The following is a 25,716-nucleotide window of genomic DNA, read 5'->3' on the forward strand; positions in this document are numbered from 1 at the left end:
TTTTCTATTGTATTTTATTAACTATTGTACTTCAACATCTTATATGTTGCTTTTTGTTGTATTGTATTCTATTTTGTGTTATTGTTATTAACTTGTATGCTAAATTTATCTATATCATAGGATTTTTTAAGAAAAAGAAAATGTATCTTCAATGTATCAGTATACTCGTTTTTTTAGAAATATATATATTAAAAATATATAAAACAAATGACATATCCGTATCTTAATTTTTTAGAAATTGACGAATCGTCATATTTGATCATATCCATATCGTATAACTGTATCTATATATGTGGTTGATAGATAAACTCAAATAAAAATTTAAGTACGTACGAAAGAGTTTCATTTTAAAAAGAAAAAACACAAATTTGGGTTAATGGAACGTAGATTGAAGTACATTCATTAATCTATTTGAATATTTGAATGGGTTGAGAACATGAGTTCTTTTTGTATGTTAGAAAAATGGTTTATTAATTTCAAGGATTTGTTTGAGTGGAGAAAGTGTGTAGCAACTGCAAGAATATTTCTTTCTTCAACTGTATTAACAAATGGCCACAAATTTCTCTCTCTCTCTCTCTCTCTCTCTCCAATTATTATACTCAACATGACCCTCCCCTCATTTTTTGTTGCTTAGCTTTTGGAAGAGAATATCTACTTCTTCTCTCTTAGTTTACCCTAATTCAAACCCATCTTACTCTCTCTCTTTTCTTCTTCCTTCTTCTTTTTCAACCTCTTTCCTTTAGAATCTCTTAAATGATAAAAAGGGTTGATCCCTAATGGCTTCAACTTCTAGAATTATGGACAAACCCCCTCAACAACAACAACAACAACCACCATCCGCTACTCTAAAGTGCCCTCGTTGCGATTCTTCCAACACCAAATTTTGTTACTACAACAATTACAGCCTCTCTCAACCAAGGCACTTCTGCAAAGCTTGCAAACGTTATTGGACTCGCGGCGGAACCCTAAGAAATGTCCCCGTCGGCGGCGGTTGCCGGAAGAACAAGCGCCTCAAAACTTCCTCTTCCTCCTCTTCAGTCAATGCTACTTCCACGTCAACCCCAAGTCAAAACCCTCGCCTAATTCACAACTCTATCAATTCTACTACTACTCCTCCTAATATTGTTTCTTCAAATCATATCAACAGCCCAATGTTCTTTGGGGTATATTACACTAACCCATCTCCTTTAAATCTTCATTTTTCAACTCTTGATCTTTTTGTTTCTAATGGGTTTTTTTTTTTTTTTTTCCTTAACCTTTTTCCCCCTTGCAGTTGGATTCCATTGGTGGTGGTGGTTTAGGGTTTTCCTCTTCTGGTCTTCTCTCACAATTCCATGATCTCCATCAACAACCCTTCAATTCAAATCACTTCCCTCATCCCACCATCTCCTTTGATCGAACTTCCCACCTTTTGGGTAATTTCGAACCAAGTTTGATGACGCCGATGAAGGAAATCAAGATGGAGGATTTGAACAGGTTACCGCTATAATAACTCAAAAGCTTAAATTGATGGATGATGAACGTGATTTTTATGAATTGTTTGTTCATATTTATTTAATAGGTTGTGCCAAAATCAAACGGAGCAAATCGATCTATCGAATTTTTCCGACCCTTCTTCGATCTATTGGAACTCGGGAACAACGGCAACGGGCAATTGGCATGATCCGACGAATAATAATGGGTCCTCAATTGCTTCTCTATTCTAGTATCTGTATTTCTATCTCCCTCTCTATTTTTAAGGGGAAAAAAAAAGGAAAATTAAAAAAAGAAAAATAAAGTTGAGGAGCAAAGACGAGAGGAGTGGGATCGGAGCGATCATGTCAGCTGCAAAAGATGTGGGATTGAGAATTTCATAGGTAATTGCGCTGAGAGGAACCTCGGATCCTCTTTCATTTCGTCACTTTATAATATTATAGCATCCTATAAACCAAGTTTTTTTAAAAAACTTTTGAACAACAACTTCCTTCATATCCTTAGTTTGATGCCAATTTCAACATATAGAAACTAGATGAGCCTTTAGCTTCTTCGGGTGTACTTAATTATTTACATGCATGCATTCAAAAGGATCGGATACTTTTTTTCTTTCCCCCTTTTTTTGGGTATATATAGTTAAGGGTATAGGAAGAGAGATGATAAGAGGGAGATTTGTTATTTTGTAATGGTGATTATGAGACTTAGATATGGTTAAATTTAATGTTAATTATATCTATGTCATATTCCTTTTTCTCTATGTGATATGTTAGAGGAAACATGTATAATATAATTTATATCTTCATTTTCAATTTCATTGTGATATGAGAAATTTGTTGGTTACTTTGGCCAATCTCTCCTTATACTAAAAGTTAATTTTCCTTAAAAACTTTTGTGTTTTTTTCATTTGAATTCTTTTTCCCTCCCTTTGTGTTCAAAATTTTGTGAGACTCATATAATTAATCTTTTAGTTCAAATTAAAGCTAAGATTTGAGAATTAATTAATTAATATAATTTCAGTTCTTTTTGGAATGTGGGATGGTTTCACTTAATGATGAAGTTGTCTCTTAAACTAATGAATTCAGTTCAAGTTTGGGACCCAAAGCAAGTGTAGCTGCATCATAAAGTATAAAATGGAGACAATATAGATTGAGTGCCTTTATCTTTAAATTTTAAAGCCATTTTCTTTTGCCTTTTTTCTTGTCATTTTTCTTCGTTTCTATGCAAACTGAGCTTTCCCTCCTATCTCTTATACGCTTTCAATAAGAATACGGACATAAAATGAAACAAATAATGGAAGTTAAGACCGGATACCTACGTTTTACAGGTCAATCCGAACATAGCTAAGTCGATAAGACACTTATAAATAACGAACGATAAAATCTAGCTTGAGTGTTGTTTAATAAGTCATGCTTGATAATCTCTCTTTCATAATCGTAGATTTGAATCCTCTGATATTGTAAAAGAATATAAGTTTTTAAAATGAGATTTTTTTCAATCACTTTTGGATTTTAAACTTTTCTAGAATTAAGTAACAATTTAATTCATAATTGTAATAATTTAGTCTATGTATACTTCATTTTTTGTAATCATTTAGGGGTCGTTTGGGACAACAACTAGAAGTTAGTCAAGTTGGGTTATTATAGCCCACTCTATGTTTGGCTACCAAATATAATAGCGGTATATACAACTATTTATAATAGTATAATAAAGGGTAATTGCAATTGGTAGCATTTTTAGGAATAATAACAAAGTATGTAACATCATTTGGAAAAAATTGCAAATATAGACAAATCTACCAATAATAGACTTCTATCGTTGATAGACTCTTACCAATGATATGGTCTATCACTGATAGACTCCTACAAATAATATGGTTTATCACTGAAAGACTCCTATAGACTATTTAAAATTGGTCGTATTTGTAATTTTTTTTACATTATGTTGTATCTACTAATACTTTGGATCTAATGTCTATATTTGCAACTGTTCCTATAATAAATACTATTTCAAAACCTTCTTTGCTATACTATTTACTTCAATATTTACTATTTGTCACTCATCTTCTATTTTCTTATTTGCTACGGTATTTACTGTTTCTTACTCAAACAAAAATAGTTTTCACCCCAGATACAAATTATTATAATCCAAATTAAAACAATGTGCAGTCCAAACACTAACTATTATAATTTATTGACTATTATTATTCACGAACTATAATAACCAACTCAACATTTCAAATGCGTGCCCTCTTAATTTTTGTATTTAATCCTTATCTGTGCAATTGTTGTTGTACATAAGTATATCAAAATTAGATATGGATCCAAATTGTTTATAATTATACTACAAATTCTAGATCGTTAGGCAATAAAAACTAATATTTCAATTTGATTGAATTTATTTAGGACATGATCAAATGATTACAAATTTGAAAGTGTCGAAATTAAATAGTTACATGTATTTAAGAAATAAATTGTTATAAAATTGAGATTATAAAAGATAAAATTATTATAAATTAAAATTTAAAGACTAAATTATTATCTTTGTGAGAGTTTCGAGACGAAAATTAATTTTTAACCTAGATATAGATGGATGTAAATGGGCTGACGTGATTAGAATCAAATCAGTATCGTGCCATATTGTCTTTATTAGTTGGCCCAAAAGTACACCATCATACACCACCAAACTAGATCCAATTGCCACAACAGTTGCCTCTGATTTTCTTTCAATCAATTTCATCATGTAAAAAAATAAAGTGCACACATTTATTTAAATCTTACTTCCTAACTAATTCAAATCAATTTCTCATTAATCTCCTTGATTAATTTTCTAACAATTCACTTAATTTCAACTAATTAATTATTGTAACTCAACATTTTGAAATACTAATAATAGGTAAAAAATGCCAAAGTGAATTTAGTTCAATGGTAATTAACATGACCTTCCTCCCTAAAAGTTGAAGGTTCGATTCGATCCTCATCTCTACAGTTATTGTAGCCTAAAAAATAATGGGTAAAAAAGGTTCAAGTGAAAACCATAAAATTTCATCTAATTTCCTCTATAAAATTTTGTAGGTATAATTATATTAAAGAATCAGATATGGTGTTTTTTTAAGAAAAAGATACATTAGAGTCAGTAAGTGTACTAAGATATCTCAACGAGGTTGACACCTCCTTAACACTCTCATTGTAAGAATGAGATATGATTAAAGCATTATAATTACAAAATAACTTAAATTTGGTACACCAGTTAGTAGCTAAAGTTACAATGTCCTCTCAGAGATTAACTTGATCATTTGTCGAATCTTCAAATATTCTATTGTTGCGTTCAAGCCAAATAGATCACAGTTCTAAAAAAAAAAAAACTCTTTTCTTCGAAAGAGATAAAAACTAAGAATAGCCCCATGATGTTACTTAGGAAGGGAAAAAATCCTAAAACTAAAGTTACTTTGGTGACAAATAATAAATAGAGATAGTATGTAAAATTTTTCATAGTACTGAAAAGATATTACAAATCACAATTAATTTCAATATATTAATTAAATTCTAAGACAAATAGATAAAATAAGAATAAAAGGAAGACTATCCCAAATTAGACCAAGATGCAAAAATAAAATAACATAAACTTTGTTAGGAATGATTAAAATAGGAGTATGAAAGCAGTACGTATGAGGAAGATGATGTTAATGTAATCTTAGTCGGAATGTTCTTAAATGACACCAATTTACATTATGACAAAAACATTCTATTAACACTAAGAAACACAACACGACAAGTAGTCCAATGAAAAAAGACATTGAAGCAGTGGTTGTGGTTTTTTTTTTAAAAAAAAAAAAAAATTATTATTATTATGCTGACTCATGCTTCACCGACAATAGTTATTTTTCCTTAATTTCTTTGTCCCTTCCTATAAACTATACATATATATTATTTATGATTTGGACCATTACATTAAATTATCTACTAAGGTCGTTTATATTTGGTTGCCTTCGAAGCAACCTCGAACCTATTCAACATGTTCTTTCCCATGAAAAATTGTACAACACAAAATCAGGATATAATATTCCATTTTTGAAACTCGATCCAAATTGTTAGATTGATTTGAAAAGTCTACTGTGCAATATTTAAAATAATAATTAAATGAGGGAGGTTTTATTTATTTATTTATTTTTGGTAGCAGTCACCTTGCTGTTGTACTAATTTTTGAATTTTACTGGATGCATTTTTTTCTACATATGTATAGTTTTATTATTGTATTGTCTTTTACATCTTTTGTTTTGTTTTGGTTTTCTATTTACTTTCTTCTCTCTGTCATCTGTTATATATTTTCAGTTTCAGAACAACGTTTTTTTAAAAAATGAAAGAAATTCAAATTATTTGACTGTGCTATGGCTTCTATTTTCTTATCAAAGGAAGAAAAAATATAGTTTTTCTTTTCTGTTTTGATATGAGAATGTGAACATAAGTCATCTCATTGGCTATAAATGGAAATGATCTATGTAATATAAATAAGAATGTAAGGCCTGCATTCTAACTAAATTTTAAAAAATAAAAACAAAAAATATCCATGCAAATTCTCTAAATGGTTAATATCATATCATAGTAGAAGATAGAGATATCTATTTCTTATTACCAAAATAAGCTAAAATACATATAATTATATATAAAATGACCTTTTTTTATAATTAGAAGGAAAAATTTGTAAATTTATGTAATCTCCAATAGAGGTTATATATATCAATCAAAAGACCTCACAATTTATAAGATGAGTTACTTCTCTCATTGTCAATTTAATTTGAGATGAAATATCGTAAAACATGTATTTGGTCTAAAAAATGATAATAGTTGAGATCTAATCCAAGAATGTTGAACCCAATATCGAATTCTTTTTCGGATATTGAATTTCTAACTTGGATATTGATATGTCAATAAAATTATACTCATCAGGTTGGCAATGGAATTCTACTTTACTTCATGTTACCATAGTTAACAACGTATTGTAACTGTAATCAATAAAATTATGTTTAGGTGGAAGCACCATATAAATAATGATTGTATATGCAATTGAGGAGTAGGGTGATTTTGAAAAGAAAAGTGTTTGAAAAAAGGAAGTGGGTGGTGATGATGGATGGCAGAGAAGAAGGGTGAACGTGGCCATTTAGTGCAACAATGGTTTTAAAAGCTGAGGAAGCTATGGGGCATTCATGGCGATAAACAATTCCATGCAATCATAGCAAATTGTGTGGGGTGTACACACCAGAGGAAGAAACAGAGAAAAAAAAGAGTACCATATAAATATTATTAATAAATGGTTGAGTCAACAATAGAATGGAAAGGGTTAATTATTATGTGATGTGGGCAAAGGGGCAGAGGTGACCAAATGATGGTTGGCAGTGGCAGGGTACCCTCCCAGTCTTGGCCCAATGTGATGTGCTTCCTTCCTTATATTATATTTGAATGGGAATTATATGGGTCCTCCACTCCACTCGTGCATGCCTTTAATTTAACTACTTCAATTGCCATACCCTCCCATTTTAATTTCAACTATTTTCATCCTATCAAAATCGACTAACCATCATAATTTCATACATAAAATACTCATTATCATTTATAGTTCGTTTCATTCTCTACTTCTACTTCTATCATGGTTGAACTATACGAACCAATCATGTGCTTATCTCTTTGATTTGAAGAAAAGAGTTAATCAAGTGTTTAGAAACAATCTCGTGAACGGAGCAATTTTGTGGTCTATATGAGTTGAGTGCAACAACATAATACTCGATGATATAGTCAATCTAAGCTTATTTTATAGCTATAATGTTTCTATTTTTCTCTTAACTTGCATAAACTTGTATGCTTTCTTCTAGTCTCGACCATATATCGAATCTTATCTTAATGAAGGTTCAGTAAAAAATAGTTAAATTTTATTTGTTACATACAATTTACAAAAGAGTTAAATAACATTCTCTCTATATTTCCATTGAGAGATCAAATATTTGACTTTCGGTTTTCATAGTGATTTTGTAATTTTAAAATTTGTTTACTATTTTTGTTTTTTTAAAATATATTCATCTAGTTTTGAAATTTTGGTAAATTTTATAAATATCTTTTTGAGATACTTTCGAAATAAAAGGAGTTGGTTATAACCTTTTAAGGTAACCTTTAAAATTTCAATTTCGTTTTATAATATTGAGTTTTCTTCTATTGAGTTCCTATTGCCCCTGAACACTTAAAATAATAATGTGAATTTTTAAAATATTGATTTTTATGAGGTGGGGTTAGTTATAGTTTTTTCTTTTTCCTTTAATAAGATATTAGAGGAAGAGGATCAAATAGTACACCGAGACATCTTAACTAGATTGACACCTCTTTAACATCCTCATCACACCCCGATACCAAAAACGAATTGTATTAATCATTAAAAAAAAAAAAATAATGTACTCAGAAGAGCTAGAAAGCAGCTCAAAAGATGAAAATACAACAAAGAAGCGGCTATAGAATAGCCTTCCAGCTACTAGAGGTTATGTTAGTTATAGTTACATTTTAATAAGTAAATTTTTTTTTTCATATTGTAACGAACTCATTTTTGGCCAGTTAAATTATCGAGATTTATGTCATATTAAGTAGGTAGAATTTTATTCCAATGACCCAGAAGTTTAAATTGATGGATGAACATAAATATAATATTATATATCAATATCTTAACAATACAATTGTGTATCAATATATATGAGTGAAGGTAAGATATATCTTGGTTTTGTTGTTCAATGATCTTCTTATGTAATTGTCACATATGCATGTAGGAGATAATACTATTTCATAAGAATTTGGGTGTTATCTAGACTACACTTATCTATGACAGTTGCCTAACAAAATTCTACAATATGACAAATATTTTTTTAATGATTTTTTTTTTTTACTATATATATTAAAGGAAGACCGCATGAGATTAGACTGCACTAATCATTGTCGTTGTGTTGATTGAAGTATAAAAGAGCAACCATACGTTGGATCGGAGAGAATTGGTCCTTTGAGGTCAGCCCAAAACTTGATTAACAATAGAGCTTAAGATTAATTGTTTTGTGATCTCAAAGAAATTAAAAGGGAAGAGTTTATTGCAGCTATGAAAATAGAAGGGCTGACCCTAACAGACTGAATGAATATCACAAAATTCCCTATTCTTCCCAAGCAAAAAATTACTCCATACCTATCAGTCCACACAATAACATGCTATAAATTTAAAAGGATGCATTTTACTTAAAAATCCAACCACAAAATACAAAACAATCTTTCAAATATCACAATTAACCAAATGTTAATAAACTCTATTTTCACTTTTATTATTATTATTATTGGAAATTGAAGTTAAAAATTCAATCAAATAGTTAATTTTCTGGGATTAAACAAACAAAACCAAATCACACAAAAACTTGTGCAGCCAACTTTAACAGAGAGCCACATTCATCTGTCTGCCTCGATTATCATCATCAAGAGAAGAAGCATTTTATTCTCTTCTTTTAAGGATTTCTTCATCTCAGTCTCAAACCACTTTGGGCAGTAAATTTAATTAGCTAGCTAGAGATATGTACCAAAAAGAAAAGTAAAAAGGGGGTCTCCAATCTCAAACAAAAGTACTAAAAAACCATACATACCATAATCATAACACTCTCTTTAATCAAAAGTGTTCAAGAAAAACAGACCTAACCCAACTAAAGACATTCTTTTTTCTTTGCCTATATTAATACACACATTGACATTACAATAAAAGCTATGTTGTTTGTAACCAAGTTAGCTACCCTAGCTCTTGTTCCTTACAACATTCATCAAATTAATTATACCCTTCAAATTCCATATAATTTCCATCATCAGCTAGCTCTATGGAATTTCATCAACATATATAATGACTCAAAGCATATTCATATATATAATATCAAAGGTAAGATCTTTTCAGGGTTTTTTTCTTTTTTTTTTTTTGAAAAAAAAAAGAAAAAAAAAAAGGAAAGAAAGAATCAAATTCCTCCGATTTATGATCTGTGGTATCTGCTGCCTTTAAATCATGTCATGGAGGAGGACAAAATCCCGGCATATAATCAGGCCACTGGTTAGTTGTGGCATTATTGGCGGTGGTGGTGGCGGTGGCGGCGGTATTGTTGTTTCCAGCTGGCCAGACAATGGCGTCTCCAGCGGCGGCCATAGGGTTAGAAATAGAATTGTTGATGTAGCTTTCTGGCCAACCCGCCGGCGGAGAAGATGAACTCACGGCGGCCTTCCCCGACGACTGACCCATCATTTCATAGATTATTTCTTGTGGTTGAATTTGACACTGCCCTTCTGATGATCCAAATGAATTAATCCAGCTTGACGATGACAACAAATCCCCACCTGCTCCATCAAAAAACCCGTCATAAAAATTGAATCTTTATTCAAAAATTAATCAAAGAAGAAAGGGAAAAAAAATTCAACTATAATCAAAATCAAGGTTAATAGTTTTCATCTTTTCTCTATATGAAAATTTCTCGCTCTACTCCTGTTACTCACCCGGATTAAAAAACGACGGCGGAGTGATAACAGGAGTACCCGAAAAGATTACGTGTTGTGAAGTTGTTGTTGATGTTAAACTCAACGGGAGCGGCGGTGGCAGTGACGGTGACGGTTGTAGTGACTTTACAATAGTATTGGATGATTGTGAAGATTGCTTTGGTCGTTTACCCTTACGACAACCGCCGCCGACGGGGACGTTTCGGAGAGTGCCACCGTGAGTCCAATACCTTCTACAGGTCTTGCAGAGATAACGAGGCTGAGACAAACTGTAATTATTGTAATAACAAAATTTGGTATTGAGAGAATCACAACGAGGGCATTTTTGAGGTTGTGGTTGAACTTGATCTTGCACTTGTACACTCTTCAATCTCCGATCTTGATACTGCATATCTCTTTACCAAATTCAGGGTTTTTTTTTCGGAATTTTAGAGAAATAAATGGAGTTTTAATTTCATGAATCAGCAGCTAGCTAGGGTTTTTTTTGTGGGGGGGAGGTAAATAAAAGATGGGAATTTGAATTTAATTTGTGAAGGGAAAAAAGATGCTGAAATTTTGCAAAATGATATTGAGTTTCAGAGACACAGAAGTACGGCATGTATTATTGGAGAGAAAAAAAAATGATGGTCTGAAAAAAAAAACAAAAAGTTCAGTTTTATGGCTTTTGATGAGCTGAAGAAAAAAAATTGGAGCGAAAATATCATCACATAGCTTTAAAGAATAACGCAAAAGATTTAAATTTGATAAATAAAAGGATATATATGTGAGATATTTGTGGCGGCGATCAACGGCACGGCGGCGTGGGCGGTGGTTGACGGATCGGATGTGGTGGGGATTAGATAATTCTCTTTGTCTTTTGAGACGTTGTGGTTTCTGAGAAAGGTTTTTTTTTTTTTTTTTTTTTTTTGTGAGTTGTACTAAATCTTCTTTCTGTTTCTTCAGTAATTTATTTATTTATTATTATTATTTGGGTGACATCATTTCGACAAATTGGATTTGGACATATATCTTATTATCCTGGGAGGGTGACCCTTGGCCTTCTAATTTTTTTTAAAATACCTAGGATATTTCCGACATCATTTATTTTTGTACATCCTACTAAATTGTGCAATAATAATTTATCATATAGTAAATTTTTTTCTTTTCTCAAATATTTTAAAAAAATGATGATGTCCATAATGCACATCATCACCCAAAATGCATACACCCACGTATTACCCTTTTTTCTCTGTAATAGGATATAGAGGGAAGAATCGGACAATAAATCTTTTAATCACTAAGATATATTACATGTTAGTTTGAATGATGTTGGTTTTGACATAACTTTTTAATTATAAATTGTTTGTTACCTTTGTTATTAAATTAAATTTTAATTTTTAAATTATCTTAAATGGACCCAATTTCCAGTTAAAAGTCTCCACTTCCATAATCATTTTGTCCCAACTTCAAGTCAATCTCTAATCCCACTTTTTAAAATTGTCCATCCTTGTATAAGCTTTTGAAACCCCACAATTTTATTGGTTTACAGTTACACATTAAAGTCCAAAGTTAGATTAATAAATAAGTAATTAAGATTCCATTAGACAATTATTTGATTTTTTATTTTTTATTTTAAAAATTAAATTTATTTATTCTTCATTTTCTATAATAATTTGCATCTTTCGTCAGTACAATGTTTGAATTTTTAGCCAAATTTCAAAAACAAACACAACTTTTTAAAAGCTACTTATCTTAGTTTTTAAAATTTGGCATAATTTTTTAAACCATGGTAAAAAGTAAATGACAAATAAAGAAATTTGGAGGTGGAAGTAGTGTTCACTGACTTAATTTTAAAAAAAAAATCTAAAAACCAAATAATTAACAAAATAAGTTGAAATGGTTATCAAACGGTACCTGATTTACCTTTTTTTTTATTTTAAGTAATATGGGATGAAAGATTAGTTCCTATATATAGTCATTAACACATATTTTATATTAGTATTTTTATTTTTATTTTTAAACTTTTTCATTTGTTAGTCTTACTGAATTATTTCATTATTGAGGAATTTTAAATAAATAATTAAAATTTATAATAGTCTTACTGAATTATTTCATTATTGAGGAATTTTAAATAAATAATTAATATTTATATTTATATTAAAAAAAAAAAAACAAAGAGGAAGAAACACAACTATCGATCACACCTTCATTGGTGTGGCACACGTTGGTTTGAATGATGAAAGTTATTAATAGTTATAGGGAAAAAGTTAACACGAACATAAAAGATGTAGAGTTGAAAAGGGTGTGATATAATTGGGATAAAATATGTATTATTGACCAAAATATATGAAATTCAAATCTCTAAAATTGAACTCAAAAATATCGTGAAAGTTGTGCTTTTTTTTTATAACAAATTACTTTATTTCGCCAGAACAAACTCCAATAAATGGGAGAGTACATCAAAAAGACAATACATTGGTGGTTGAACAACTGTACTAACTAAAGATATCAAGATAAATATCATAAGCACCTAAACAATTCTATCGCCGGCTTCTCCTTCCACTCCATCTTCGCCGCCTCCCACTACGTTAAAGCTTAATTTGTGTGTCTAATGACAATTAGATTTTAAAGTTTGGTCTTAAGTTCTAATCTCATACTAATTAACATTTAATATTATAGTTATTGAGGTTTCGTCTTGTAACCATTTTTTTTTTTAAAATTAAGTTCATGGACGCTACTTCTACCCTAATTTTTTTTATTTATTTATTGTTTACTTTTCATCAATGGTTTAAAAAATCAAGTCAAATTTTAAGAAGTAAAAAAAAGTAGATTTCAAAAAGTTGTTTTTATTTTTTAAATTTGGTTAAGAATTCAACTATTGTACCTAAGAAAAATGCAAATTATTATAAGAAATATAAATGAAATAGGTTTAATATAAAAAAAAAAATAAAAACAAGAAGATCAAATGATTATTAAATGAGACCTAAATTTTTAAATTTTAACAAAGTGCTTAATAAATCATCAAAGCTTTATTTTTGTGGCTAATGACAATTAATTTCTAAAAGTTTTAAATTTTATGTCATAAATCTTTATGCGAATGGCAAATAACTATTAAACATGAAATTAATAATTCAAGAGCATAATCTATTTAACTTTTTTTTTTTTTTTTTGTAAGTTGAAGTATCTATTAGAAATTTAAGAACCATCTTTAAACACTTAAAATATATATAATGTAGGATACAATAATATAATACAACTTCCATCTGTATTATTTTCGCAAAAGGAAGTGTTCCGTCATGGATACTCAGTCAATTTAATTGATGTATCATATATTTATATGAATGGAATAATGAACAATATTGAATAATATTCTATGCAACATAGGTAATAAATATAAGGCAGATGTAAATTGATAATAAGATTAAAGGAAATATTGTTTTTTTACTAAGGAAAGAAAAAAAAGAGATGTCATTCCCAAGGTTTAAAATATTGACGATATCAAGATTTTAATTTTCGATAAAATGTGGATGTTGATTAATATTTTTAAAATAATTATAAAAACAAAAAATTAATAAATAAATATTTTTAGATTTTTAAATAAATCAACAAGTAACATGTTTATTATTTATAGTATATTCATTAAAATATTAATTTACCTCGTGGTTGATAGAAATATTAAGAAATATTAGGTTGTTTGGTATTGAGTTAGTTGTATGAAAAAACCATTTGGAAAAAATCTTAACCATTTTTACATTAATTTTACGTTTATTTTAAAAGTAATATTCTTCTAGCTTTTAAATTTCCATAAAAAAATCAAGAAGAATTTTTAGTTAATATTTAGTTTTCAATTTTATACTTTAAAAAGAAGATTCATTTTATATAGTTAACTATTTTTCACCTAATCAGATCTATTTTCTATTTTTCACGAGTTAAATGCATCATTTAAAAAAATATATCATATTCATTTTTTTAAAATAAAGCTATTTTCCTTAATAATTAAAAGGTAATTTATAACAAACAAATTTTTTTATACAAAACAATTATTTTAAATTTTAAATTTTAAATTACCAAAAATGAAAAAAAATGATTATAATTCTATTTAGTTATATCTAAAAATATATGTTTTTGTATTTATTTATCAAACACTATAACCTATTTTTCAAGTTTAAACTGAATTTACGAAATACTATTTAAGTTATTTTTACAAATTTTTCTAAAAATATAATTATCAAAAATTATTTTAAAAGCTACAACCACGTTGAAACGTCACGAGAGTAAGGAGGTAGAGGAGAGAAACATAAGGCATGGGTTGTGAGTGTGAGAAACAGGAAAGTGACACGTGGGAGAAGCAAAGGTGACGATAAATAGAAAGAAGGTGACAGGCAGTCACAGTAGGTGAGATGACGAGCGTGTCCATTAGCGGTTTCAACTGCTCCATTGGAGTCCCCAAATTTTTGACGTTGAGTTCCAACTCCACGCTCTCCATCGCCCTTCACAGTTCACACTTCTCATCATTGTGGGACCCATACTCTTTCACCAAATCCCTTAAGGCCTTATTGGCCCATTTTTCCTTAAATATGGGCCCATTTTAAGGCGAAACGCCTGGCCCATTATTCCCGTCTCCAAGCAACTACTGCGTTACCTTGGAATTTGAGATTTGAAATAGAAAAACACTATGGTGCAAGCGGGTGCACCTAGTAGTCCCACAGCACCCAATTAAAAGCTGTCAAGGTTCAATTTATTTTTTCAATTATTTTTTTATGTGTGTAAAGGAAGACGAGCAAGGACTTAGTATAGTTAAGTATTGCTCTCTGAAAAAAAAAAATAATAAAATAATAAAATAATAAAAATAATGTGGACATATAAAATAAATTAATATTTCAGTTAATCGAATGGTGAATGGGAAGACTACATACCGGTATACTATTTCTTCAATTTAGAAATTTGCCTTAATAAATATTTATGGACCTCATATTAATGTCAGTAAATCTCGGCTTATTTCTAAAAGCAAATTAACGTGGCATACAATAAAATTTCTCCAAATTTATATTTTGTCAAGTGTCTAATGAATTTTTAAATCTCTTATTACACATAAATTTTTTAGAGAAATTTTTACATATATAAAAAATGTCAAATTATTTACATAAACAAAAAAAAAAAAATATCGATTGATCGACTTTTATCTAGGGATGGCAACGAGACTAGGATGCACTCTTCATTCCGTCTACATTTTTAATCCCTATCCCCACCCCATTCCCCGTTTTGGGAGATTGGGTTGGGGAAATCTCATTTTTTTTATTTTATTATTTAAAATTAACTAAATTTAGTATTTACAATGAAATTGTACATTTTAAGTAAGAAATTAGTATTATTGTTACATATATTTGTTTAAATTAACAATTTAAAAAATATTTTAATAATTCTCTATTATAAATTAATAAAAATTAAAATTTTATTATATTAGAAAAATAATTTTTTTAAAAAAAACTGAAATGGGGTGAGGGCAGGGGCAGGGATCCCCTCCTCTGTCCCCAATCAGGAATCCGATTTAAATCTCTGGTTTGACCCCATATCTAGTCAAATTGGGGATTCCCGTCCTGACCGGGTCGGGAACCCACGGAAAATTTTGCCACCCCTACTTTTATCGACGTTTATTAGTGATAAAAATTTATAGAAGACTATCATTGATCTAGTATGATAGAAGTCTACCAGTGTCTATCGGTAATAGAAACTGATAGAAGTAAAAAAAAAAATATTAAATTTTGTTAAAATAATTTTCCTTATTTTTTTCTATTTTTGAAAATATCCCTAAATTTTGGTATCATGGAATAAATTGGTTGATTCAGAGACCTATTTAACACAAATTTAGACATTTATTATATTTTTAGAAAGGCTAGCATGATGTGTTTTGTGACAATTTTCAAAGCAAGTTTTTTTTTTTTTCTTGAGAAAAGTAAGTTATGATTCAATGGGATCCAAATTTATATACTAAAAGAAATAGAATACACGAATTTTTAAATTTGTGTCTATATATATAGTGCTTGAACTTTAAAAAAATTTCTAGTCGGTTCCTAATTTTTTTTTTTTTTTTTTATCTAATAGATTATAGAATATCAGTATTACATCTAATAAGTCTTTTACACATTCAAACGGTTAAAAACTATTTTTTTACTAGAAATTAGATTTAACTTTGTGCCTAAGAAATACATTAACATTTTTTTAAGGTTGAATTTGAGATGAAAATATTTTTTCTATCTAATAGATTATTTGATTCTTAAACATTTTAAATATTTTTTAGATTTAAGTGACTCGTTAGAACCAAATTGAAAGTTTAAAGATTTATTAAATACACTTTTAAGATTTATGGACTAAACTTGTAATGTAACATTCATACATATGTAGTTTTAAATGCACGGATATATGATATATAGATTAAGTAATATTAATTACAAATTTACAATAATTTTTTTATAGGATTATTGAACTAATTATATATATATACAATGTCATTGAAAGTATTTTTTAAATGGAACTGTTTCTTCATTTAATCAACTGTTGTAAAATAATTTACAATAAAGAATTTAAATTTAAAATAATTTTTAAATATATGCGGTGTTGTATTTTTTATATATGTGGCAAAATTTTTAATATAGATAGGCGTCGAAAAAAAATAGAAATATATATGTATTATGAATATTCATTCATATTATTCATGTGCCATTTAGTTATTCATGTTCGGTGTCAATGTAAGTCTACGTCTTTACCTATAAATAATAACATTTGGTGAATCTTAAGAACACAACTACATTGGTGAAAATTTTATTTCCATCAATTTTCATATTATCTAATTTAATGATTTTTATTATTTTATTTTATAATTTTAGTTTTGTTTATTTATTATTATTATTATATAAAAATATTATTATATTATATTTTTCATATTCAATTTTCACATAACAATAGGAATATTGTGAAATGGAAACAAATACATAAACACACTATGGATGAAAAAAAAAACTATGTAGGCTAGATACGAACCTGCGCCCTTTGACTAAGACAAGAAGCAAAATTAGAAATTCGCCACTTTGTAATAATAATATTTTGCAAAAATGGGTAAAGGTTTGCCACGTCATTTTGGGCCATTCAATGGGCCTTATACATTCGTGCTGATCTCGTTTGATGGGCCCCTTATGTAAGATCCAGTTCATATCACACCAATTCCACAAGAGTATAGTAATGAGAATGACAATTTCTTAACTAAGAAAAAGTTATACAAAGATATGTATTAAATTTTTCAAAAGAGTAAATACAAAGTTTTTTTCTTTTCTTTTCAAAATGATGTCATGAATAAATTTTATAATTATCTATTATTATGTATAGTATAATAAATATAAAGTAGTATCTTGAAAATAATAATAAAAATATAATTGTTAATATGCTAAAAAGTGTACTATATGTTACCTACTATGAAGCATAGATACTTCTAATTATACAGAGAATCGATATCAGATACGGATAGATACATCCTTGATACGTGATTTGAATTATTTGATTTTTTTAATTTTTAGATATGCATATCTGCTTCCAGATACGTGAAGGGAATACATGAGTCAATTTTTTGTTTCAAATTTAAATCCAACCATTTAAAAAGCTCAATCTACACCCATTTTATTTTAGTGCATGTTTATGAGTGATTTTAAATATGAAAAAAAATCATTTTTTTTCATATTTAAAATCACTCGAAAACACAATTTTAATTACTCAAAATTAATTTAATTTTCAATTTTACACTTTTAAATACAATTTTCATATTATCAAAATTAGTTTTGAAAAATTAAACATGCTTCACGGTGATTTTGAAAATGACAAAAGTGATTTCAACCATTTTAAAATCATTTCCAAACATAAAAGTCCACTTAAATTGAGAAATCCAAAATAAAATAAATTAAAAATGATAAAAACATACAAAATTTTAAAAAACAACCCGAAACGTAATTAAATCTTCATTCTTCCCTTCTCTCTCACTATTTAAATCTGATTCACACCTCCTTCATCCTTAACTTCATTATTCAATCTTCATCTTCTACTTCTTTCCTACCGTCTACTCTAGTCACTCAACAATCACTCAACGTTATTGGATTCTTTTTTTCACATTTTCACTCTCTTCTTGAATCTATTCTAATCTAACTTAAAATATGTACTATAGCAATTAATTAGACGTTATATATATATAATACATATCTTCAACGTATCTGTATCTTAGTTTTTTAGAAATTAATTTATCGTCGTATCGTATCTGTGTCCGTTAAAAAACCCACAAATTAAGCAAATTAACACATCAATTTTTGCAAGAATGTACTTCCAATGACATGATTTAGATGAATCCATGATTATGTAAATTAATAGAATATTACTAAAATATAAGAAGAATTAGTTACATGGTGACTTTTTAATCATTTGAAATTTATTTGTATACCTACATATTTGTTGTAAGGAAAAAAAAATATTGGGTGTGATATTCTTGTTACAATTATTATTCTCTTAACTTCCTATACATATATAAACCATGTTCAAACATATTGGAAAATACTTTCTTGAGTATGTTTCAATTAGTAAAACTACGATACATCATTTTTTAAATGTTAACATTTGATTCTTAACCCACATCGTTTATTTCTTTTCTTTTATTTTTTTCTCAAACATATAAACGTGAGAATTCACATTTTGACTCTTTTTTGTTTTTGTTTTGTTTTTTGTTTTTTTGTTTTTTTGTTTTTTGTTTTTTTGAGATTTGCTCAAACTAGATGAATTATACTTTGGCTTCTGCTCCATTTCAAATTAAGATTTAGATGGAATAACATACTTAAGAGGTGTTTGATAAATGGGTTATTGGGTTTGGTGAGTATTTATTACCCATGTTTGTAAAACCTATGAGTTATTAAAACCATTTTTTATCCACTCAAAATTCTTTTTTTTTATTTTTTTTTTCCATCATCAAACCTATGAGTTATTAAAACTCATTTTTTACCCACTCAAAACTAATCTTAAAAATCAATATATTTTCATTTCTTTCTCTCTTCACCCATCTTTGCCGTTTGGATCTATATCTGGTTTATTTTTTTTTATTTTTTATTATTATCGTCAAACCTTTGGATTCTATTTTCATTTCTTTCTCTCTTCCCTCATCTTTGCCGTTTGGATCGCCAAATATACTATCCATATTATATAAAAATAAACTGTATGATATGTGAAATAATAAAGTTAAGTTAACAAGATTCAATATATATACATACAATATATCAATTAGTAATTGGGATAATTACCTTTAATATATATACATACAATATACAATATACCAATTAATTGAGCAGCAATATGAAATATATTTTATTGGTATGTTTTATCGATTGAAGATAATTAAAATTGTTACGGTTTTTGAAAAGAATATATGAAAAATAGTATATTATGTTCTACAAATTGAGAAAAAAATTTGAGATTGTCCAGTTTATGTCATAAATGATTTGAGAAAATACGTGTATATTTGAAAATTAATCAACAATAGCAAAACATAAAACTAAAAAATAAAATAATGAAATAAAAAACAAATAGAAAAAAATAGAACTTAATCTCATTCACAAAAAAACTGCATCAGATCTTCCAACTCAACTCTACTCTACAAATAAACACAAACAATTTAACTCCCCAGATAATTTAACTCTCCAGATAATAATTACCAACTCAACTCAATTCAACTCTTTACTTTTATCACATACCAAACACACCCTTATAGTTTAACCTCTCCCCTGTTTCTATTAGTTTATTAAATTAATAAAAAAAAAAAAATTCAATATTATATTATACCAATTAATCATTTTCAAAATTTAAAGATCTCATTTGGTAACTATTTGGTTTTCTATTTTAGTTTTTTAAATTTAAGCCTATAAATATTATTTCCATATCAAAATTTCTTTTATAATTATCTACTTTTTACCAATAGTTTAAAAAATTAAGTCAAAATTTGAAAACTAAAAAAAGTAGTTTTTAAAAACTTCTTTTTGTTTTTGAAATTTAATTATGAATTCAACCATTGTACTTGATAAAAATGGAAATGATTGTAAGAAATGAGAGAAAAATAGACTTAATTTTTATAATAAAAAACAAAAAGCGAATAGTTATCCAACGGGTTTTAAATTTTCAATTTCTTATTGTGTGATTAGTTGATTTTTATAACATCATTTAACTGTTTGGTTCTCTAAGTAATATCTATCTGAATGAAATAGAAGTAGGGTTGGCAATGGGGCCGGGGCCGGGACGACGCGTGAGGGCGTCCCCTGTCCCCGGCCCCGTAGGAAAAATTGTCCCCCATCCCCGCCTTCAATGGCGGGGACGGGGGCGGAGATTCCCCGTCGAGGAAATGGGGTCCCCGCGGGACCCCATTCGTGGCAGACTTCAACGAAGAGGAGGGATGAGCGAGAGCGATGCAGAGCGAGAGGAGAGGGATGTTTTGTTGCAGATTACAGAGAGCGAGAGGGGACTGGGGAGGGGATAAAATATATATATATATATATTCGGGGTCGAGGCGGGGATACTGTCCCCATCCCCTCCTTGTCCCCGGACGAGCCCCCGAATAAATTCCTCAGTTTGACCTCATCCCCGATCAAACCGGAGAATCCCTGCTCCGACGAGACCCGCCCCGTCGGGTTTTTTTGCCAACCCTAAATAGGAGGTTTAGGAAAAAGCTTAAAATAAGTCATTATGAAACGAAAATCTCTCACAATTACTCGCCGAAAATCAGTTTAGAATCACCTTCCAAATGATTTAACTAAAAATCAATTTAAGTGATTTTGGATTCATATAAAATCACTTATCAACCAATAATCGCAAAACAACCCTTAACCAAAACAATCAACCAAAGCAAAATATCACACTTTTAAATTAGAAGTGATCTTAGACATTTAATTTTAGAGCTCGTTTAGATTGATGTGAGAAAATAATTAAAAAAAACTCATTTTTATTTTGAACAGTTTTAAGACATTTTAATTTTTTCCAAAATGTAATTTTTTTCTTAAATTAAATATTTGAACATGTATTTCAAGTACATCCTTAATATTTCCAAAATTAGTTGTGGTTAGAGGGCATCAGTATTATTTTTGTGTTTTTGATATTATAATAAGTAAATATTAAAATTTCTAACCTTTTATTAATATATAAAGTTTTATCCATTACATTGCTCACCCAATTCAACTCATACATAAAACTGGGTAAAATATCAATCAAAATAACGACTTATTTATAGGTTTTCTTCATTTTTATCTCCCAAAAGTGTGTGTTCAATTATAAATCTTCTGTGAAATATACTGTGTTGAAATGTTACCATTACACAAACTTCGACTTTTTATGATAGACAAAATCATCGAAAAAAGTCTTTCTAACGGAGTTTTGATCGTCGGTATTATCATTAGGAAAGCCTAGTTGAAAAAACCTTCCCTGACCCAAAAAAACCTCGTCGTCGGTTCCTTTTAGCGTCAGGATAAGTAACCATCTATCGACGCTCAATCAACGATTTGACCATCAGAAAAGATTACCTTTCCCGATGGTGACCCATTTTAGCATTGGGAGAAGGTACCTTTTGCCGATTTACAAATATATCATACATGTTTGAATCTTATAAATTTATCAAATAAACAACTGTTAATAAGATTCCTCTTCAACATTACATAATACCCACAAATTCTTAACCTCAAAATATAAACCACAAAATACCTATAAAATACAATTCTACAATCTAACTGAGCTTGTCGAAAGATGCATCTTCAAAATAAATCTCGAGATACCTACAAAATACAAATTTTAATAATTTTAATGCTTCATATACCATATACTAATCTCAGAATGAATATAAAACTTAAAACTCAACTAAAGAATATTAACAAATTGAAATCAACCAACTCATATTTACACATTTCAATTTCAAATTCGATATAGAACTTAAAACCCAACTTAAACTTAAACATAATTATATATTTATCCTAGACCAATTTTAAACCCAACAAATGAAATTCAAAACTAGAAATATCATTCCTCAAACTTAGAGTTTGTAAATCATGTTTAAGAATCAACAGCTTAGAAAATCATGATAATAAAGTAAAACATTCAAGAATCATGAAATCAGTCGTTCACAAACTCATATTAAGACAATCTCTATTCTAATCACGTAGCTTATTCTAATTATTCTAACTCTTTTTTAACCTGACACTTGAAGTCCAATCCAAATGAAGAATAACTATCCTAAGGCATCGAATATGAAGGGTATTTGTAAAATACAAAATAAAAATGGAATTTACCAAGCAAAAATCCTGAAAAATCAACAGCCCAAGTGTGAAAAATAGCAGTATAAATTTGACAGAATGCAGAACTTTTAAAGTTTCCAACATTTTCCAGCAGTTTAAACCAATTTCACCTAACTCTTGCTTATTTCTTTTCACCTTAAAGTGTATAAGATAAATTCCCAAACTTATTGTTCTTCAAAATCTAAGAAATTCCTAAACAAAAAATTAAAAAAAAACGCTGCTAACTTCTATTCAAAGTTGATGTTTTTGTTTTCTTTTTTCTTTTTTAATTATTTTTTTTTAGAAGGGGGAACTCAAGGGGGATGAAAATTACGCAGCTGTAACGAGGTTGTGTTGTGTTGGAATGCTAGGTGTTGGTGAAAATTTGGGTCTTAAAAAAAAAAGGAAGAATTGCTTCTGAAAATCTCACATTACTTAGGTTGGAAAGAGAACTCTCCTTCATATACTCATATCTTGGACTTTGAGTTTGAGCTTCAAAGGATACCCATATTTCAGAGAGAGTGAAGAGATAGACGAATGTGGGTACGGTGGACATCCCACACACGTACCGCTGTCATCCATCCGGATGGGACGAGTATGTGTGATAAAAAAATTATTTTTTTAAATTTTATTTTACTTTAATATTTTTTTTTCTTTTCAACCGAAACTGAACCAACTCGATCAGTGGCTCCATGAATTTTGCGGAGTTGCACGTTCTCTGACCGAGCATTCTCTACGTCATCTTTTGTTGACTTCAAGGCCTATAAAAGGTGCCAGCCTTTTTGGTAGTGAAAAATTACACGATTTCCTATCACCATTTCTATCTCGCTCCTTTTTTGTTTTATTTTATTTTATTTCCTTTTTCCATTCAAGTTTTTCGATAAAGTCAATTTGAAGGGTGTGAGTTTCCAATCGATCACGGTGCTACTCCGATCGATCACGTTCTCTAACCGAGCATTCTCTACGTCATCTTTTGTTGGCCCTCGAGGCCTATAAAAGGCACAAGCCTTTTTGGCAGTGAAAAACTACACGATTTTCTATCACCATTTCTCTCTCGCTCATTTTGTTTTTTCGTTTTTCCGTTCAAATTTTCTGAGTAAGTCAATCTAAAGGGTGTGAGTTTCTGATCGGTCATGGTGTTACTTCGATCGAGACAGTATTATCTATTCTAGCCATTTTATCTTGGGGACAATATCACATTTCAGTTGAACTGCTTTCACACATAGGCAGAGCCATGAAACGTCTTAAAGAGAGGAAGATCCGCCACCCAGTTTGTAACGAGTTTCTGTTTTGCAGGTTCCACATTTCTGACAACTATTGTTCATGACTGTTCGCTACTATCAAGTTTCACTGTCCGAGGGTAGCTTATTCCAACAATTTTAAGACAACTATCTGCCGCTACTGCAATGGCCTTCACAAGTAATACGACATTATGACATCCGACCTCAACCGTCCATTTCAATTCAAAGGAGCGAACTTTAAACAATGGAAACAGAAGATGTTATTTTTCCTTACCTTCAAGAAAATGGTCGACGCTTGTACCATAGATAAGCTAACCGTTTCGAACGAAGATCCGACTAAACAAGAGAGAGGAAAATGAGATTTGTCTCACTTGGTAAAATTGAGGGTTTTTTTTACCCTTTGTTGATGCCAACATAAGGTGAAATTACCAAAATGAAACCCTCGTGCACAAGCGGAAGGACCAATCTCGCTCCTCTCTCTTGTTTCCCTTCTTTCTCTCACAAATCACTCTCCTCTCGCACAAGTTTCTCTCCTCTCCCTTTGTTGTCTTGCTCTCTCGTTCTCTCCTAGTCTCACTCTCCGACATTTAGGTGTTCGTTGCTAGCATGTGCAAGTTGATGCTCATTGGATATGGTATGGTCGCTCACTCGAGAAGAAGAAGAAGAAAACCGTTGTGCAAACCCACGAAGAAGAGGATGAAGAAGAGAAAAGCAAAACAGAGGAACAAAGAAAGAAAGCAATGATATATATGTAACTTCACTCATACATGATGTTAGCAGAAAGTCAATTACCGATGTTTTTTAAAAAGTGAGACCTTCTTCATTTTAGACCTTCTAACAAAAGTAGTTGCTGATTAAGAAGAAAATGACTTATCGTATAAAAATTTCATTTTAAATTGTTTGACTGATGATCTATATGATTACTATAGCACTATGAAGATAACAAAGGAAGTTTGAGACGCCCTGTAAAAGAAGTACAATACTGAGGAGGCCGGATCGAAAAAATATGTCGTCAGCCATTACCTCAAGCTCAAGATGATGGATGACAAATCTGCGGAGTCTCAATCCAATAAACTGTAGAAGATAGCCTATGAAATAGTAACTAAAAGTATGCCCCTAGATGAATAATTCCAAGTTGCTGTTATTTTGACAAACTACCCCCATTGTGAAAGGATTTTAAGAACATCTTGAGACATAAGACCAAAGAGTTTTCTTTGGAAAGTCTTATCACCCAGCTAAGGATTGAAGAGGAAGCCCAGAAGCATGACCAGAGGGAGGAGGTGAACATCATACCTAAGAGATCCGCCTCTGCTATGATAAAGCCTAACCAAAAGTCCAAGGGGACAAAAAAGAAAGGTCAAAATCGTGGTTCCAGAACCAACAAAAGAAGCATAAACCCCTCTTGGGAGAAACTGTATAGTTCATTTGCTTTAACTGTAATAAACCTAGACACGTGGTTAGGAACTGTAGAAACAAGCGTCGTTCTGCTGGTCAAGCGAACCTAATAGAAGAACTATTAGTTGTCATCATCTCAGAAGTAAATGTGACCAGTGGTTCTGAGGGGTGGTGGATAGACAGTGATGCTACATGCCATGTCTGTCATGACCTTAGTCTCTTTAAAACTTATATTGAAACTAAGGATAAGAACATTCTATCAAGGGATCACCACTCAATGAAAGTTGTTGGAACTGGCAAGGTGGAGCTGAAGTTTACCTTCGGGAAAACCCTCACATTGAAGGATGTCTTGCACATTCCAGAGATAAGAAAGAATTTGGTCTCGGGCTATCTCCTCAACAAGGCCGAATTTACTCAAACCACAGGGGCATATTTATATACCCTTACTAAGAATTATATATTCGTAGAGAAATAGTATGCAACTGAGGGAATGTTCAGATTAAATTTAGACATTAATAAAATGAAATCTTCTATGTATATGTTGTATTCTTTGAATGTTTGGCATACTAGACTTTGTCATGTTAATAAAAAAATTAATTAGTAATATTATTAGGCCAAAAATGATACCTAAGTTATCCATGAATAAATTTGATAAATGCGAGTATTGTAGTTAGGCTAAAATAACTAAAACTCCACATAAATTTGTACTTAGGGTATCTGAGCGTTTAGATTTAGTTCATTATGACTTATGTGAATTTGATGCCA

General features: G+C 29.8%; 2 protein-coding genes across 2 annotated transcripts; one reads left to right on the forward strand and one right to left on the reverse strand.

The window, feature by feature from the left end:
• Positions 1-493: 493 nt before the first annotated feature.
• Positions 494-2,313, forward strand: LOC120074695 (dof zinc finger protein DOF1.4). Its single transcript, XM_039027910.2, has 3 exons — positions 494-1,163; positions 1,274-1,476; positions 1,562-2,313. The coding sequence occupies exons 1-3, from the start codon at positions 777-779 to the stop codon at positions 1,704-1,706; spliced, it is 735 nt and encodes a 244-aa protein (XP_038883838.1). The 5' UTR covers positions 494-776; the 3' UTR covers positions 1,707-2,313.
• A 6,805-nt stretch (positions 2,314-9,118) lies between these two features.
• Positions 9,119-10,980, reverse strand: LOC120073977 (uncharacterized). Its single transcript, XM_039026916.2, has 2 exons — positions 10,008-10,980; positions 9,119-9,851 (listed from the first exon to the last, which is right to left on the reverse strand). The coding sequence occupies exons 1-2, from the start codon at positions 10,396-10,398 to the stop codon at positions 9,529-9,531; spliced, it is 714 nt and encodes a 237-aa protein (XP_038882844.1). The 5' UTR covers positions 10,399-10,980; the 3' UTR covers positions 9,119-9,528.
• Positions 10,981-25,716: the final 14,736 nt, after the last annotated feature.

This window comes from Benincasa hispida, chromosome 3 (assembly GCF_027475165.1).
Source record: "Benincasa hispida cultivar pf3 chromosome 3, pf3_genome.v1.1, whole genome shotgun sequence".
Lineage (NCBI taxonomy): Eukaryota > Viridiplantae > Streptophyta > Magnoliopsida > Cucurbitales > Cucurbitaceae > Benincasa > Benincasa hispida.